Below are 16546 nucleotides of genomic sequence, written 5' to 3'. Positions count from 1 at the left end.
AAAAGATGACAAAAAGGCACAAATAAAAGGTAGCATTATCATTATTGCTGTGGTACAGGGGAAGAGACACACAATTTGAAGATAGAAGACCAGTATTTAATGTTCGGCTGTTTACAATATGTTTACAATAGCTCTATATCGTTGGACAAATTAACAACATAGAGCCAGAAATGGAATAAACAGTAATAATACCCATCTCCTGAAGTTGTAAGAATTAAGCAAAACTGATGTGTGGAAAGATCTAAGGGATAATTGTTAGTAGTGCTTTCATATTTTTTGGTGGTTGCTGCCTTTGCTGTTGAATTGAACAGTTAAAACCAAGTGCTAAAACGCATCTCTTTCTGAAGTAATAACACTATGTCCTCATCAGCTATTGATATTTTGTTACAAATGCAGATGGAGAGAATAATTTTAATAGAGCAGTTGTGGGAGAAAGTAATGGCACACTTCTTCATCTGAAGGAGATGGGAGTTTGACAGGCATGACTGCAAGCAAATTTCACGTACCTCATAATTTTGCCTCAGACTGCCTCTGTGTTCTGTACATTCACTCACAACCGTGAGCAACCCATAAATATTCAATACTCAACTTTGGGAAGAGGGAAATTTATGTGGGAGAAAGTGACTTAGGGCCACAGACCTTTGGGAAAATCAGTCAGGCAAGAGACAGCTCGGTTCACTGGTTCCTATTAGCCGTTTATACGAAATACATCAATTACTCTGCTAGAGAAGGACAGGGCTATTTCTTTTCTCTAGAGGGTCAGCTTTCAGGGGAAAAAGCAGGTGGTAGAGTCGAAGCAGTGAAGAGCCCTTAGGTGCTAGAGGTTGAAGCCTCTTTGTGGAAGGAATGCTGAAGAGATATTGAGTCGCAGATTTTAGAAGGGGCAGCTTCAGAGAAGAGCTGAAGGGTGGATGGTAGCCACCAGACGTTTCTTTATATCTTTACAAAGAAGCCAGAAAGAAACCTTGTTTCTCTTTGTTGTTATTAAGAAGCTATGGAAGTGAGTAATGTGCGGGTCTGCAGAGCAAGGTTAAGCGATGTGAAGCTAGTTTAGAATTATTGCACATACCAAAACAAGTGAATTAAACTAGATTAATCAATATCCTTGTTCTTTTCTTTTCTGAGGCCTGAAATATTTTTGCTTGTAAGGGGACACCCTCTTGGGAAATATTTTGAAATCAAACAATAAAGCTAATGTATTGAATATGGGATTGTGGAAATAAATTTTGGGTAATTTTAACAGTCTATTACAAGCTAAACTCATTTTTTCCTCCTGAATTGAATCCCCTGAGATTTTGGTAGAAGTTGGTGAACCAAAGGAAACAAATGTGGCCAAGAACTCTTTCTGGAATGTTATTCTTTTATCCAGATGTAGTCTCCCATATTTTGTAAACAGCACTTCTCCACCCTGGCTGTGTAATGGAGACACCTGGGGAACTTTGAAAAATGACTGCTCCCTGGGCCCCATCTGTCGAGATTTGGCTTTGTCTGGATTGGTCCTGAGCTTCCATTGTTTAATTGTTTACCTCTCCCAGATGATTATCTTGTACATTGTTGAAAGCTAACGAACCAGAGGCTAAGAAAGGAAGACACTGGCAGTACAGCTCATGGAATCATAGGCCTTTGCCGACACGGAGACAAGTGAGGGCACCTATGGTCAGTGACAGGGGAAAGAGGCTTCAGATGCTAGGCCTATCTCAGATGGAGAAGAAATGTTTAAAAGGCACTGGGGGTTCAAACATTTGATTGGGGGTGTGCAGTGAAGGATGGAGTCATTTGCATTCCTGGTATTGAGTGAAGATAACAAGGGAGAACAAAGCCGCAAACTCTGGCATTGTTATCATAATCAAACCTCCCCTGACCACCTTGGCTTGCAATGCTGTCTTATAAAGAACATTCCTTCAGTGGGTGAATCACAAGGCCTAGTTGAGTGCAGGTAGGTGTACAATTAATTGTGTTCTAGAAAACAGGAAACTCATGATGGCACAGGAAATGTGCCGTAAATGAGTGGCTTGTTTTTGGAAAACTCTGCTCAAATAATTCCTTGACTTTGAATATTCCAAATTGAATTATCATTTTCTATCTGTTGCTAATTCAAGATTTCTGCACGTAATCCTCATGGTAGTCGAGTTTGACATATACATAGGTATGTATATGTACATATGTATTTGTGTGTGTGTATATGTATATATAAAATTGCGTTTTTCTTCTCCTGTATCTAGGCTGCACACCGTAACCACAGTCAGGAAGTCCTCTGCTGTGCTGGAGATTCACGAAGAGGTATGAAGATGGATACGGCATCAGTATGGACACACTATTCACTTATTTGCCTCTTCACTGCTGTAAACATTTGATTGTGGCCACACTTTTGTCTTTATATTATATTTTTATATTTTGTATAGTTTTCCTCAAGCCAGGGGTTGCTGGGAAATTCCAATGGCTAAATGGAAACTAGATTACAGGATACTAATTTAAGGAATATTATCAGGATGAGCGTCCCTGGAACTTTCTTTTCATGTACTTTAAAACCTGTTGTCATGCCAAACAGAATTGAATGTGATATAGTAAGGAAAATGTTGAGAAATTTTATTTATTAGGGGGTTATTTAATTTTATTATATCATTGTCATTATTATTTCTTAATGTCGGGTTAGGGAGGCAGTTTCTGGGGCTCATTTAGGTGGATGATCATATATGTTGGGCCATGGCTGTTTGGTAGGTACTTTGGTTCTCACAGCCATTTTTCATGCTGGGGGAGGTTCACACTCTGATGGCAGTCATTCCACAAAGGAGTCCTCTGGGGAAATCAGTTTTGCCTTAAATCACTAATGGAAAACTCTCCTGTATCTCCAAATTTAAAGACAACAGTAATTTCCGCTGATGATAATTTTACCCACGTGGGTTTTCTCATTAAGTTCTACTTACTAAAATCATGGATGTAACAGGGCATTATGAGTTGTAATTGCTTAAGTAGTGAATTTAGTGAAGATAGCTATTTGGAAGTGTTATTTCTTCTCTTTGTTCTTTGTTAGCTTGTTATTTCTTTTGTTCATTCTTTTTTTAAACAAACACCTTTTGAGGCAGATAGGTAAAGAGATGTAGATATGAATGAGATAGAGTGATTTCAAAGACAGATTCCTGCCCTTTAAAAGCTACTGAAAGGAGAAGGCATGTAGATACTATGTCCAAATAGGTTTTCTACTCGTTGTCTATTATCTTTTCTCCTAATCTGATAAGCAGGGCCATCTACATTGCAGTTCTTTTAATTAAATGACTAGACAGGTGTTCTCTATGCTTCTCTATTCCACCCACCTCCCCTTCTGCTATGAACTTAAGCCTTGCTCATCACTTGTGATTCTGCCTTTCTGGTAGCTGCCAGCAAGAACAGTGAAAAGGGGAAGAGGGTGGTCCCTCTCATGCCACTGATAACCTCTCCACTCCTTCCACTTGAAGGTTTATAGAGAATCATACCCTCCTCCAAGGCTCAACCTCAGTACATGGCACCTTCAGTTCCTTTGTCTTTGTTCTTCGTCAGTCAAGGGTGTGGGATGAGGAATGACTTGATAGGTGTCATTGGTTTAAGATACATGCCAAATAAATGTTGGAAAAACATGCTCTATGATCAAAACAACAACAACAACAACAACAAGAAGCAACAACTCTGCTTGGGGCTTATGACTGCATATCAAAGTCTGGAGAAAAGAAGAGGCAGAATTGTCATTAGACTAGAAAGGCAAGGAACTTTTCGGCAAATGTGTAAATTATAGAGGTGTGAGAGTGTGTGGCACTTCAGATGGAGGTGGACACAGCTGTAAAGCACAGTCAGGTTTGCACTCCTCCTCTGTGCCCTTTGGCAAGTTTGAAAGATGAGGATAATAACAATAGTATCACAGGGTCATTGTGAGACTTATGAAATAGTATCCACATAAGTCACTTAGCACTATGCCGGTGACAGAGAAGCATCCCTGTGTACTAACAACTGCTCTTATTATTATTAAGGCGAGTGGTGGTGGTCAGAAGTGGAGCTGGGAGTGGCAGTCTGGCAGGAGCCAAATCAGACTCCAAAGGCCTTGTTGTTTATGCTGTTATATGGATTTTATCATGATGGTGATAGGGAGACCATTCGTGATTTTAGGCTGGGGAAGAGAGACCAGTCTGGTGGCAGTGTGGAAGGTGGATTGTCTGCATGAGAGTGGGGAATCAAGAGTAGAGGTCAGCAGACCAGTTAAGAGGCTTTATAAAAAAAATTGCAACTTATGAGAACCTGAATTAAAAAATGGCACTAAAAATGAAGATGAAAATTTAGGTTTAAAATATTTTGAAAAGTGACAAAAAAGTGGTAATTGATTACATGGATGAATAAGAGTTGAAGATAACTTGGGGCCATCTGTTTAGGAAATAATGTAGATAATGGTGTTTACAGAGGGGAAAAATACAGGAGAGCGAGTGGGATGGGGGAGAGAGTGAATTATATTTAGAACATGTTGAACGTGGAGCATTTGCAACATAGGTAAAGATATTCAAAATAGGTAGTTAAAAATAATCTAAAGTCATAATGATATATAGATTATATCATTATATCATTATAACGATATAATTATAGATTATAGAGTTGCAGAGTGAAGCAGGTAGGACAAGAATGCTAAAAGAGAAATTGCTGGTTTTAAATGACCTGAAGAAAGTGAAGTGAAGGAGATTTTTTTCCTTCTTCTTCTTTTTTGTGGGGAGATGATTATGGAAGTGGATGATGGATGGTGGTGCGGGTAGGAAAAGGAGAAAAGAACACTCAGGTTGGTGTAGATTTGTCTGGAAGGTGGAATTTAACATTAACATTGTACAAACGTTCCTGAAAACAGGTACTTTAACTGTTTAGCTAGAATATGGTCTTTAACATGGCTTTATAAATGCATGTATAAGAAAAATTGGCATAGTGAAAAGGAAAAAAAGAGTTTAAATTGTAGGAGCTTTGGAGGAGATCCTAGAGTTAATGTCTGCTATCAATTTGAAAAATATGATTTAAGTCCTCCATGCTTTGGTACTACATTGTTTTGGGTAATACTCTGAGAGCTGGGAGGCACCAGAATTGATAGAGATGTGGTTCTTGGGGTAGAATGGAGGAAGAAAAAGCAAGGAGTCTTTGAAGTTTGGCTCATGTACACCAGACTGTCAGTGGATAATTTCCTGAGTGGGTTTTATTTCCCCAGTGGCTTCCAATGATTGGAGAAAGCTCTGTACAGTCCTCAAACACATCTGCAAATTCAATTTTAGCTTAAAAAAAGATATATTGCATTTTATGTCTGGGAGCATTATGAGAAAGACTGCAAAATCCTTGAGCTTGTAGCGATGCCTGTTCTCCTTTGGGTTTTCATAACTGGTCTAGTGCCTGATGCATAAAGGACACTTGGAAAGTTAATGGTTGAAATCAAACAAGTAATGACTTGGGGGAGATATGGAAACATGGGCTAGAATATTAAATCAAGAATGTAAAATCCTGGATCCCTGGACTTTCATTTAAACATGGCCTATCTTGTTAACAAATAAATGAGTAAATAAATTTGTAAAATGGAAATTGAGAGTAGAAATGCCCTACTAACTTGAAAAGTTGGATTTCAAGAATCATAATAAAATATAAATATATTTTAAGTTCCTCCAAGTAGAATGAAGCAATAAGAATATATTTCACAGTAAAATCCAAGTTTTCGACTTTTAGAAATGTAATTGTCTTGAGAATCAAGCATTATGCTTATTTAGTACTGAAATGGTAACTACCGAAATCTGTCTCATTTAATTTCCCACCACTGCCTTTAATGACCTTTAGCAACATGAGCCACAAGTCTACGAATAGAAATGCTTCTCCATTAAGTTAGTGCAAATGAGGGAGAAAAGACAAGGAAAGGAGGGGGAAAGAGGAAGAGTCAGAGCTAGCTGATGAGTAGGCTGCTGCGGGGATCAATGATGCCGGCATAATGAAATGTCTTGAAGGCTGCCAAAACGTCAGAGAACGTTATATATAGATTGAAAATATATGTCATTAAAGAAAAAAGGTTAGCAGAGATAGCATCAGTCTTTGATTCAATAACTAATTTTGTAGAGAGGGAGCCAGACCTCATTGTCCAGGAGGTCAAAGGGTTGACCATTCTGTTATCATGGGGCAAAAGGCAATAAATATAAGACCCCACAGGGGATTTGCTAAGAAAACACATTTAAGGGCATGCCCTCAGTCAGTACAGACTTTGCTCAAAGCCTCATGCTATTGGTGGATGCCGTATTGTAAAATCCCTGGTCACCACTGTGACCCTCAATGATTTAACCTTCAACATATTTGTTCATCAGGTTATGGGACTACGTGGGATATATTCTAAAAATACTTTAAGAAATTTGAATCAAACCATTATCGTTTAAACTGATTTTCTCAATTCCTTTGAACCTTCTTTCCTTAGCCTGACAAATATACCCTCACATGCACCACGAGGTCTGGAATAGACAGACAACTATTACTTAAAACATATGTGAGAGAAAAAATTCTTTCAGGTATACATGGGCTTTGTTAGTTTTGTTTTAGTATGGTTTTAATATTGGCCAAATCTACATAGGCAAATACTGCATTCACTCATTCAGCTTTGCATTCAGGCACTTCTAAGCACCTGCAGTATACACTGTCCTGAATGTTTGGAAGATACAAAAGAAGGGGACAATGTGTTTTTAGTTCCTTAGGGATTTGAGGGTTTTGGCAAAGTTTTGACCTTTCTATATATTGTAAATACCTTTAAGTGTGGTAGTTTTTAGATGAAGACCTATAGGTTTACTTTGATGACAGAAACTGCAAAATATCAGGAGAAGTCCTGGGAATTGATTTGCATATGTCTCTGTTCCCCTGATGAGGAGAGAACTGTGGGGCTTTTGCAAGGTCTTCTAGGGCAGAATTCAATCATTGCCAGGCCAATGTTCTCCTGTTATCTCTGGGTGTTTGAATGTTTGGTTCAAGCAAGGGAAAATTTCTTGAGTCAGTTTTCTTCTTCAGGATACAGCAAAATGGAGCTGGCCAAGTGATTTGGGGCAGTGTGGATTAGAACATTTTCTTCTGAACAGTACCTAGAGCATTGGAGGCACAGCGTAGAAGTTCAGAGTAGTTTCAGAATTAGCAGATCTGATCTCAAACTCAGGTGCTGTCATTTACCAGCTGTGTAGGCAAATTACTTGATCTCTCAGTGTCCTTGGTTGTCCTCATTGTGGAATAGGGACAGTCTCATCTCATTAGGATTTGTTGTGATTCATGTATCATCTGTAAGATTCTCAGGACAGTTCTGGCCCATTGAAAATATAAGATAAAAGGAAACTATTGTTATCATCACTATTAGAGGAAATAGGTAATTATTCCAAGTGGGTTTTGTAGTGATAGGAGTGAATCCTGTTCTTGAGGAGGTAGGAGGACATTTCTTAATATGTCTGGTCACCATAGATCTGGGAGATGTCCAATCTGTTTGTGATACCTAAGCTCTGGGTCTGCAGACTACATTTTGGGTAACAAGGATTTAAACCACTCTATATACAACAACATCATACGCAGATATTAATGAGTTTAAACCCCAGATGGGCCTCCAAAATGGAATCTTCTCTGCTTTCAATACACTTTTATATATTTAAAGTCAGAATTAGAGGTCTCGATAATTGAGAATTTCTGTAACTGGCATGAAGCTCAGTGAGAATTTCTGTTTCTGCCTGCATTCCAGAAAAAATCTATGGTAAGGAGTTGTGTTCCCATCTCAGCAAACTGTCTAGTGGAAGGCTGAATTCTGAGATGACAGCCTCCAGTGGAACACTAGGGACAAAGGCCCAGTAACCTCTTTAAGAAACCAGGGAAGGGGAAAATGAAGCTCTTGGGTGAGTCAGCATTTCTTCTCATACAGCTATGTTAGGATTGACTACTTAGAGCTAATTTGTTCAGAAAGAAGGATATTTTCCTTAATACCAAGAGTTACACTTATCTAAGTATTTTCTACTTTGAAAGTGGCATTCACTTCCAATAGCCACCCGATCCACATATATATACACCCAAAGAATAAAATCTAATTTGTTAGAGGGGGAAAAAAGCACCTAATATATTTGAAAAATGAGCCAAATTCATCAGCAAGCATGTGGGATTTATTCAAACTGCTCAGAATAGATCTGAATCTACACATTCTGACATTCCATCCATGTAGAAGCAAAGCCATGTGTGAGACCAGGCTGATAAAATGACTTAAATGATTGGAAGTGAAGAAGAATAATAGCATTGAAGCAGCAAGTTACTCACGACATTTCCAGAGAGTGGAGAATCAGGCACTCTTCTCTAAATATAGGACTGGGCCTGAACATTGTACAAACACTTCCAAGCTAGCGTTTTGTAGAAACTCACTGCCAGTGGGGATTTGGCAGGGCATTCATCCAGAGGATAATCTCAATCTGCAGTTGAGCCTGTGTGTGGGGCACAGATGAGGCTCTTAGCTCAGGATGGCGATGAAACCACACACTCCACAAAAATGATGTCCCTCCAAAGCATGGGAAAGTGTTCCAAGGTGAGAGATGACCCTATCCACCTCTTTTGAGCTATTTTCGGTATTGTTAGATGAGGTACCTGGGCAGGCATGGAAAATCAGCAGTCAGGTCAGCTGGGAGCTGGGATATTATGTAGACTTCACTGTAAGAAATGACTGGCTCAAAGGTGTTCATGACAAGGGTTTAAAGCAACTGGAGTGTATTGAGGCTGAGCAAATATGGTGGAAAGGAGAGGGAGAGTGGAGGCAATGTGAGTGTCTGAGATGGTTAATAAGCAAGAGAATTTCCTGTCTCATTCTGGGTTGCAGCAGCTACTGCTGGTCCAAGCCTTGCAAACGAAGACAGGCATTTAGAAGATCTAATAAGCTGAGGACTGTGTGGGCAGAGGAGAGCAACAACTTCTTCTAGACAAACCCTGCCAAAAAAAATATGCTTGCAAAAGTTGGTACAAAAAGGAGGCAGGTGTGGCTTCTTTAAATTTTTTTTTTTAATTATTTTTAGCTCTTGGAGCAAATATCAGAAGTGGTTAAGTAACTGTACTTGTAATTTAGCAGCACAATAAGAATCACAACAAGAATATGTGACTGTTGTACTCACCCCAGGACATCCTAAATTTCCTGAGTAGTGGCATCAGTGCCATGACTTGCTGGTCAGAAATCTCTAAGTAATTCTGAAAATTAGGAATATTATATATATATTACAGTATAATTAGAAATATATATATACATTACAATATAAGTAGAAATGTGATACTGGAGAGGAGAAAGGGAGTAATTTATTCCACATTCAGTAGTTTAGTGCCTCGGTTTCATTCAGTGTTAGCAGAATTTAATTTAATTTAATTTAATACAATTATTAATTAACAGTTCATCATTCACTATAAATGATTTTCACATGAATGAAACCATTTGCATTAGTCAGGCTGCTGCTGTTGCGGGCATGTTTCCCATTATAGTGTCTTATAGGTTTTTCAATTTAAGTTCTGTGCTTCAGAATGGTTGAAATTATAGGGTAAGCGATATTATTCCAGAAAATACCCTGCTGGTTTTATTTCTAATGCAAACATAAGTGAGGAGTGGGAAGAAATATTCTGAGGTAGTGAGTCTTAGATGTCAGCTCACTCTGTATTGATTCCAATTAATACAAATAGGTAAAATGTGTTCTCATTATAGTGAGAACATGATTAAAGTTGGAAACTTGAGTTATTTTCTGGGAAGCAAATTCCTTCAAGCAAAATAATAAAAGCTACAATATTAAGTTTAACATACGCCAAGCATTGGTTTTATGTAAGAGTCAGCATACTACAGCCCTGTGGCCAAATCTGGCCCACTGCCTGTTTTTGTAAATAAAGTTTTAATGGAACACAACCATGCCCACTTGTTTACATATTGTCTATAGCCGCTTCTCCTTTCGAGTAGAGAGAGAGAGAGAGAGAGAGAGAGAGAGAGAGAGAGAGAGAGAGACAGAGACTGTCAGTTTTGCAAAACCTAAAATAGGAACTTTCTGGCCTTTATGGGAAAACTTTGCTGAAGTCTGCTCTACTTTTTTACTTGTTTTAACAGCCCTAGGGGTTATTCTTTGTCCCCTATCAGGAAACTGAGGCACAGAGAATTTATGCAGCCTGCTCAAAATTACACAGCCTGTCAGTGGAAGAGCTGGGATTCCAGTTTTCTCAGTCTGCCTCTGAAGCCTGTGACTCTGAGTACTTTGCTATATGGTTGACCTATTTATTCTGTATTTAGATTTCTTCTTTCATCTCGCTTGATTTAAACTCCCACTCTAGGTCTCTTACAATAATTCTATTTCCTTGCTTGATTTACACTTGAGATGAGTAATTAGAGCTGATTTCTATTCCTCTTGAGGCAGTCAGGAGGTCCTAGACCAAGCGCACCAAATCCTAACTTGGTTTATGGGATAAGGGAACCAGTTGTATGGGGGTGTGATAGCATCTGAGGATAAATTCCAATAGACATTATTTATTGAGTGTTTCCTATATAGGATGCAAGGCAAAAAATAAGGCATGCTCCTTATATGAAAATAGATCACGGTGTGGTGGAAAAACAAAGAAGAAAGTACAGTTGACTCTTGAACAATGTGGGGGTTAGGGGCACTGATCAGCCATGCAGTTGAAAACCTGCCTATAACTCTGGACTCTCCCAAAACTTAACTATTAATGGCCTACTGTTGACCAGAGGCCTTACCAAGAACAGAAACAGTCGATTAACACATATTTTTTATGTTATATGTATTATATACTGTATTCTTACAATACAATAAGCTAGAGAAAATATTAAGAAAATCATAGAAAAGAGAAAATATATTTATTGTTCATTAAATGGAAGCAAATCATCATAAAGCTTTTATCCATATTGTCTTCACATTGGGTAGGCTGAGGAGGTAGAGGAGGAGTTGGTCTTGCTGCATCAGGTATGGCAGAGGCAGAAGTGGTGGAGGAAGTGGAAGGGGAGGCAGGCGAGGCAGGCACACTTGGTTTAACTTTTGTTTCTTTAAAAATCCACATATATAGGTGAACCTGTGCAATTCAAACCAGTGTTGTTCAAGGGTCAGCTGTAGATGGTCTCACTACCTTGTGGGGAATGCTATGACAGAAGCTGCACAGGGAGGGCTCTCCTAAGCCACACGGGTGTGGGAGGGAATGGAACCCAGGGACATTGCTGAAAGACGCAATCCCCGATGGAAGTTGGTCAGAAAAAAATTCTAGGAGGGTCTTCAAAACCAGAGAGAGCTTTGTGAGGAAGAGCACACTGAATGTCTTGGCACAGTATTATTCTGGAGGCTCTGAGAAGTTGGGTAAGAGACAGAAAGGAGTCAATTCACTAAGGTCTTTGAACACTGATATCATCATGGTCAATAATTTTCGCTGTTTCCAGTTGACTGTGGGAAAAATATGTGAGCAATTTGAGTACATGTAAATTGTTTTAAGATTTTTACTTTAAATCCTATAGTTTCAGGCCAATGTTGTCCTTGTTCTCATCAAAATGTAGCATTCGAAGTACCTATTTAGGGTTGCATGGGATGCTTGGTTAAAATGTAAATCATTGGGCCCCACTCACACCTCATACATCTGACTGTCTGTGGAACAGTGGTTACAAATCTGCATTTAAGAAATGTAGGTGAGGCCGGGCATGGTGGCTCACACCTGTAATCCCAGCACTTTGGGAGGCCAAGGTGGGCAGATCACGTGGTCAGGAGTTCAAGGGCAGCCTGGTCAGTACGGCAAAACCCCGTCTCTACTAAAAATATAAAAATTAGTTGGGTGTGGTGGCACGCACCTGTAGTCCCACCTACTTGGGAGACTGAGGCAGGAGAATCGCTTGAACCTAGAAGGCAGAGGTTGCAGCAAGCCGAGATCACGCCACTGCCCTCCAGATCACGCCACTGCTCTCCAGTGAGACTCCGTTTCAAAAAAAAAAAAAAAAAAAAAAGTAGGTGATTCTTATTCCAGGTGACTCTTATACACTCCACAATTTGAGAAACATTGAAGGATAGTTTTAAGAAGAAATCGGGGGAAAATACATCCATACAAGGTCTGTTAAATGTCTGAATGCTGGTACCTGGGCTGCAGAGAGAGGGTAATTAGATTTTGGAAGTACTTTGGAAATAAACATGGATGAGAGTTTGTTATTAATTGAATGTGGATGGTGGCTAGCAAGAAGTAAGGAAATGCCTTTCCTTATTGAAAAAAATATGACTTAGGCTATTGACATGAGATAGAGAATATTTTCCTCACACCCAAAACTGTACTCTTCCTATCTTTTCTACTAGATTAATTTAGGTTTTTGCTCAATAAATTCCCCAGTTTTTACTCTGAAATGAAACATGCCAGCCACTTTGGAAATGGATGCCCAGTTTAGTTCCATAGAAACTCAAAGGCATGTCCAGAGTAGTAGGTTGGAATTTGTATTTCTTGAGATGAAGAGGCTGGTATGTAACAGGGTGTGTTTGAAATTGTCTTGCCAAATGAGAGTGCTGTGGAGTCTGGCAAGAAGGGCAGTGTAGTTCTAGTACAGAGTCTGTTCTGTAGGCAGATTGGCCATGAGAGCTAATAAAAATTTGTTCAGGAATGAACATCATTAGAGTATTTTTTTATATTGTAAAAAAATGTTATTTGGTTGATTGTTTTTATCCTGCCACACTTATGTTGTTCAAATCCTCCAAACGACATCTTCCGTCTTCACAGCTCCACAAGCTAATCTGTTCTAGATAATCCAAAAGTAGGATAAGACTTTCCTCTCCTGTTTTCGAAGGACACAACTTTGAGGAGGATACGGTTTGCCTTGGCTGCTCTGAATAACACAAGAAAATAGCATAAAATCCTGCTGTGATCCCAGCGAAGCCCCAAGCCACATACTTGTTGAAAGGAACATAACTAAGACAGTCATCAGAACTGAATTCTGACTCTGGTTAGTTATGTGGCCTTGACCCAATGTGTGACTGCATATTGATGTAGACTGAGACACAAATTTAAACCTCAGGAAGCTTATACTTAAACAGAAAAGACAGGGTCAGGGGTTGGAGAGATAGTCTGGCTTCAACAAGGAAGCACTATTTGGGCAAAAACTTAAAGAACAGATTAAGTTGTCAGGCATAGAAGGAGGCGGAGGGACATAACTGGAAGCCCTAGCAGAGTCATACCTGGAAGACAGACACAAGTTTATATTGGATGGATTGAAGGGTATGTAAGGAGAAGATATCTGCCTGTCAGGGGAGACACCACGATTCCTAAGATTGCTTTCCCAGGGCAAGGCTTATCCATTGCAAGTTGGATGTACTGACCCCTGAGACACCTCCAAATATGGGAAACTCTACTGCAGAATTTGTGGTAGTGTGGGACTGTGTTCATGCTCTCCTCTGGTAAAAAAAAAAAAAAATCTTAAAAAATGAAAAAGAAGGGTATATGGGAGAAAATTAGGCAGTATAGGTGAGTAGGGAGAAGATCCTGCAAGGCCTTACAGGTTAGTCTTTGGAGGTTGCATTTCATTCTAGGCAATGCTTAGGAGTAGAAGACAAGGACATGTATTGGGAAACTTTGGAGATTCTATAGGTAAGAAAGGACCCTGAACTAGAATTGCAGCCATTAGAACATCCAGGAAGGGAACAGGGCAGGATGCACCTGGAAAGAGGACTCTGCATGTTCTGGGAGAAGCCATCTCAGTGACAATGTCCATTGCAATCCCGGTTCTTTTGGTGTGTGTATGGTATGTTTAGGCTCTGAATTTAGTTTTGGACTTTCTCCACTTACCGGCTGTGTGCCTCACCCTAAAACTCAATTTTTTCTTCTCTACAGTGGGAATAACAAATGTTCTGGTTGTGAAGAGTGCATCCGAAGTGCTTACACAGCGTCTGGCACATGCAGAGAAATTAGCTTACAAATGTTATGTTTCTGACTTCTCGCCTCCACTCCACTCACCCTGTCAGGAAAAAATAATTCACAAGGAATATCAAAACAATGATGCACCCTAGGAGTATCCAAGTATCTTAGCTGAGTTATCTCACTCTAGTATAGTGGCAGAGTTACAACTAGAGAGTGCTAGAAACCCACGCTTTCAGCATCCTGCAGTGCACACCTCAGTCTAGTGAGTAAGGACCTCACTTTCTTCTGAACTGGGGCTTGTGAACGCTAGCCTGGAAAGCCTGATTCAAGGAGATCAGGCTGTGTCTCTAACTGGAGCAGCTACACTCCACATCTGTAATTTGATTTGTTCTATTGCAGATGATGTACTGGGCAGAGGTGAGTGTGGATTGGTGAAAATCTGTTTTTATGACTGGCAAAGCAGTGCAGGGGGTCTTTTACTGATAAGAAGCATCATCAGTAGAGTTTGTCCCTGATGCCTTTACCACAGCATCTGAGCCGCTCTCAAGTTTTTCCAGGCCAGCTCCAGTTTCAGTGAGGATAGTGTGGGCTTTCTATGCCCCGAATATTCTTACTACAGTTAATATGTAGGTTACTGCCCCAGCCCAGCTGCAAGTTCCCAGATGTGAATTCCATGTGGGCAGAAACTGTACGGTTCTTGAAATTGAATTATTTCGTTGTTTTGTTTTTGTTTTTGTTTTTTTCTGCTTAAAGCTCCTTGGGATGCTTCCTCTTAAACTCTTAAAAGTCTTTGAAGAATAAGAGGTTAAGCTAGGACAATTTGAATCTATTATTTGTTTTTTTTTGTAAAAATGAGATCAAAATTATCCCCGTAATTCCATAAATTAGCTTTTTACCTTCTTTCTTTTTACTTTGTTGGAAACTATACAACAGAAACAAAGTAAGAAGACTCTACCTTAATTTTAAAAGTAACTCTTACGTAAAAAAGAAAGTCATTATGTCAGGCCAGGGGGAGAGCGGAAAGGGGAACTTTAGAGAATGGAAACAAACTTAAGCATCTTGTAAATTTTGAGTGAATTGTGAACACATAATGAATGAATGAGAAGGGCCGGCCAGGAGTCTGTGAAATGGTCCAGCTGGGAGATGCCTAATGCATAAACACAAATCTTGGTGACAGGTAGGTTAGCTATCTGTGAACTTTCTAAAGGTTAAATAAACAACAATGGGATTTTGTTAATGTGCCAAAGTGAGTTTAAACCATGAAAGACATGATGCAAATATGCAAGTACCTTTAATTGGGCATAATAAGAAGTAATGAGGTATGGTTAAAATAATTACATTTAGAACAAGAGAGAAGTTAGGGATAATTTTTGTCTAAAAAGCCAAAAAGTGACAGTTGATTTTGTTGTTATCAGGAGAGAGAATTTTCTTAATATAATAAATTAGGTACTTTGGCAAGTGAAATGGGTTCTAGGCCAATTGCAAGTCCCTTTGGGTTCCCTGGCAGCTAGAAACCTTGGCATTCCCAAAAGACAGCTTCAGTTAAAATGACAGATGAACCCAAGTCTTCAAGTCAAAACTACTGTTGTACCACATCTATTGAATGTTTGGTGATTCAAGTCTCTGTTATTCAGGAACTGATTCTGTTTTTCCTCCTGTCAAAACCTTCGGTTGATTTTGACTGTAGTAGCACATCTGGCAGGAATATGAGAGAAAAAAATTAAGTTAAAAATATAATTTCTATTCCATTATTATTATTATTTTTTCTGTAAAAGCCTTTATGGGGAAGAAGGGAAGAAAGTTGAGATTATGAGTAGAGATGATACTCGCCTTTGGATGACCCTGCTGGGTTCGCCTTTGACTGCCATCACCACAGGTGACCTCATTAGGCTCCGAAGTGTGAGAAGAGCTTCACTGCCAAGTTAGTGAAAGAAACAGATCATTTACTTTTGCTTGAGTGGGTCTGTAGACCTTGGGAGATTAGCCATTTCTCTTAGAGTTTGGTGTATGTATTAAGACACAGCATGTATGCAGGTATATATAATACATATATATGTGTATACACACATATATATATATTTCTGGTTTGTTTAATATCTTTTTAAAAATTTTAATGGAATTTTTCAAACATGTACAAAAGAGAAAGAATCCTATGATGAACTCCCATGTACCCATCATCCAGCTTCAACAGTGATCCTATTGTGGTTCATGTTGACACTCATCCACTTCTTTCTCTTCCCATCTCTCCCCATTATTTTGAGACAAATGAGATCCTGGGATTTCATGAAAATATTATGAATATCTGATTTGTGAGAACAAGATTTCCCAAAGCATGATCCCCAGAAACCTAGTCCTGCAAAGCCACTACAAAAATAAAGTGTTCTAATCTCCAAACATTTTAGGCAAATGTTAGATATCATCTCTCTTTTTTGAAGAGTTGTCCCATGTGTGAATACATTAATGGTTCTTCACCTAAGAATGCATTTAAAGCAGTGTCTTCCAAACTTAATTGAGTCTGGAATTCTTTATTTCCAGGAGAGTCTATTTACATTGTGAGGAAGAAATGTTAAGAGACAGTATTTACCACATTGGCCAGGCACTCACTATGTGTCAGGTTTGCTGTTAAATGCTTTTTATGGGCATTACTTCATTTAATCCTTATAACAATCCTGTGAGG

The 16546-nt window shown here is 39.1% G+C and overlaps 1 protein-coding gene and 1 non-coding gene across 2 annotated transcripts in view; both read left to right on the top strand.

Annotated features, from left to right (window-relative positions):
* The window catches only part of OPN5 (opsin 5), a 44219-nt gene extending 27956 nt beyond the window's left edge, over positions 1–16263 (top strand). Inside the window, exons 6-7 of the mRNA XM_001104044.5 lie at positions 2223–2280; positions 13843–16263. Coding sequence (XP_001104044.1) covers positions 2223–2280; positions 13843–13851 — 67 coding nt within the window. The 3' untranslated portion in view covers positions 13852–16263. The remainder of the gene's footprint in view (positions 1–2222; positions 2281–13842) is intronic.
* Positions 13246–13409, top strand: LOC114677930 (U1 spliceosomal RNA). The gene has a single exon (XR_003729345.2). It is a non-coding gene; the product is annotated as a U1 spliceosomal RNA (small nuclear RNA).
* Positions 16264–16546: the final 283 nt, after the last annotated feature.

This window comes from Macaca mulatta, chromosome 4 (assembly GCF_049350105.2).
Source record: "Macaca mulatta isolate MMU2019108-1 chromosome 4, T2T-MMU8v2.0, whole genome shotgun sequence".
NCBI lineage: Eukaryota > Metazoa > Chordata > Mammalia > Primates > Cercopithecidae > Macaca > Macaca mulatta.
This window is presented reverse-complemented; position numbering and strand designations above follow the sequence as displayed.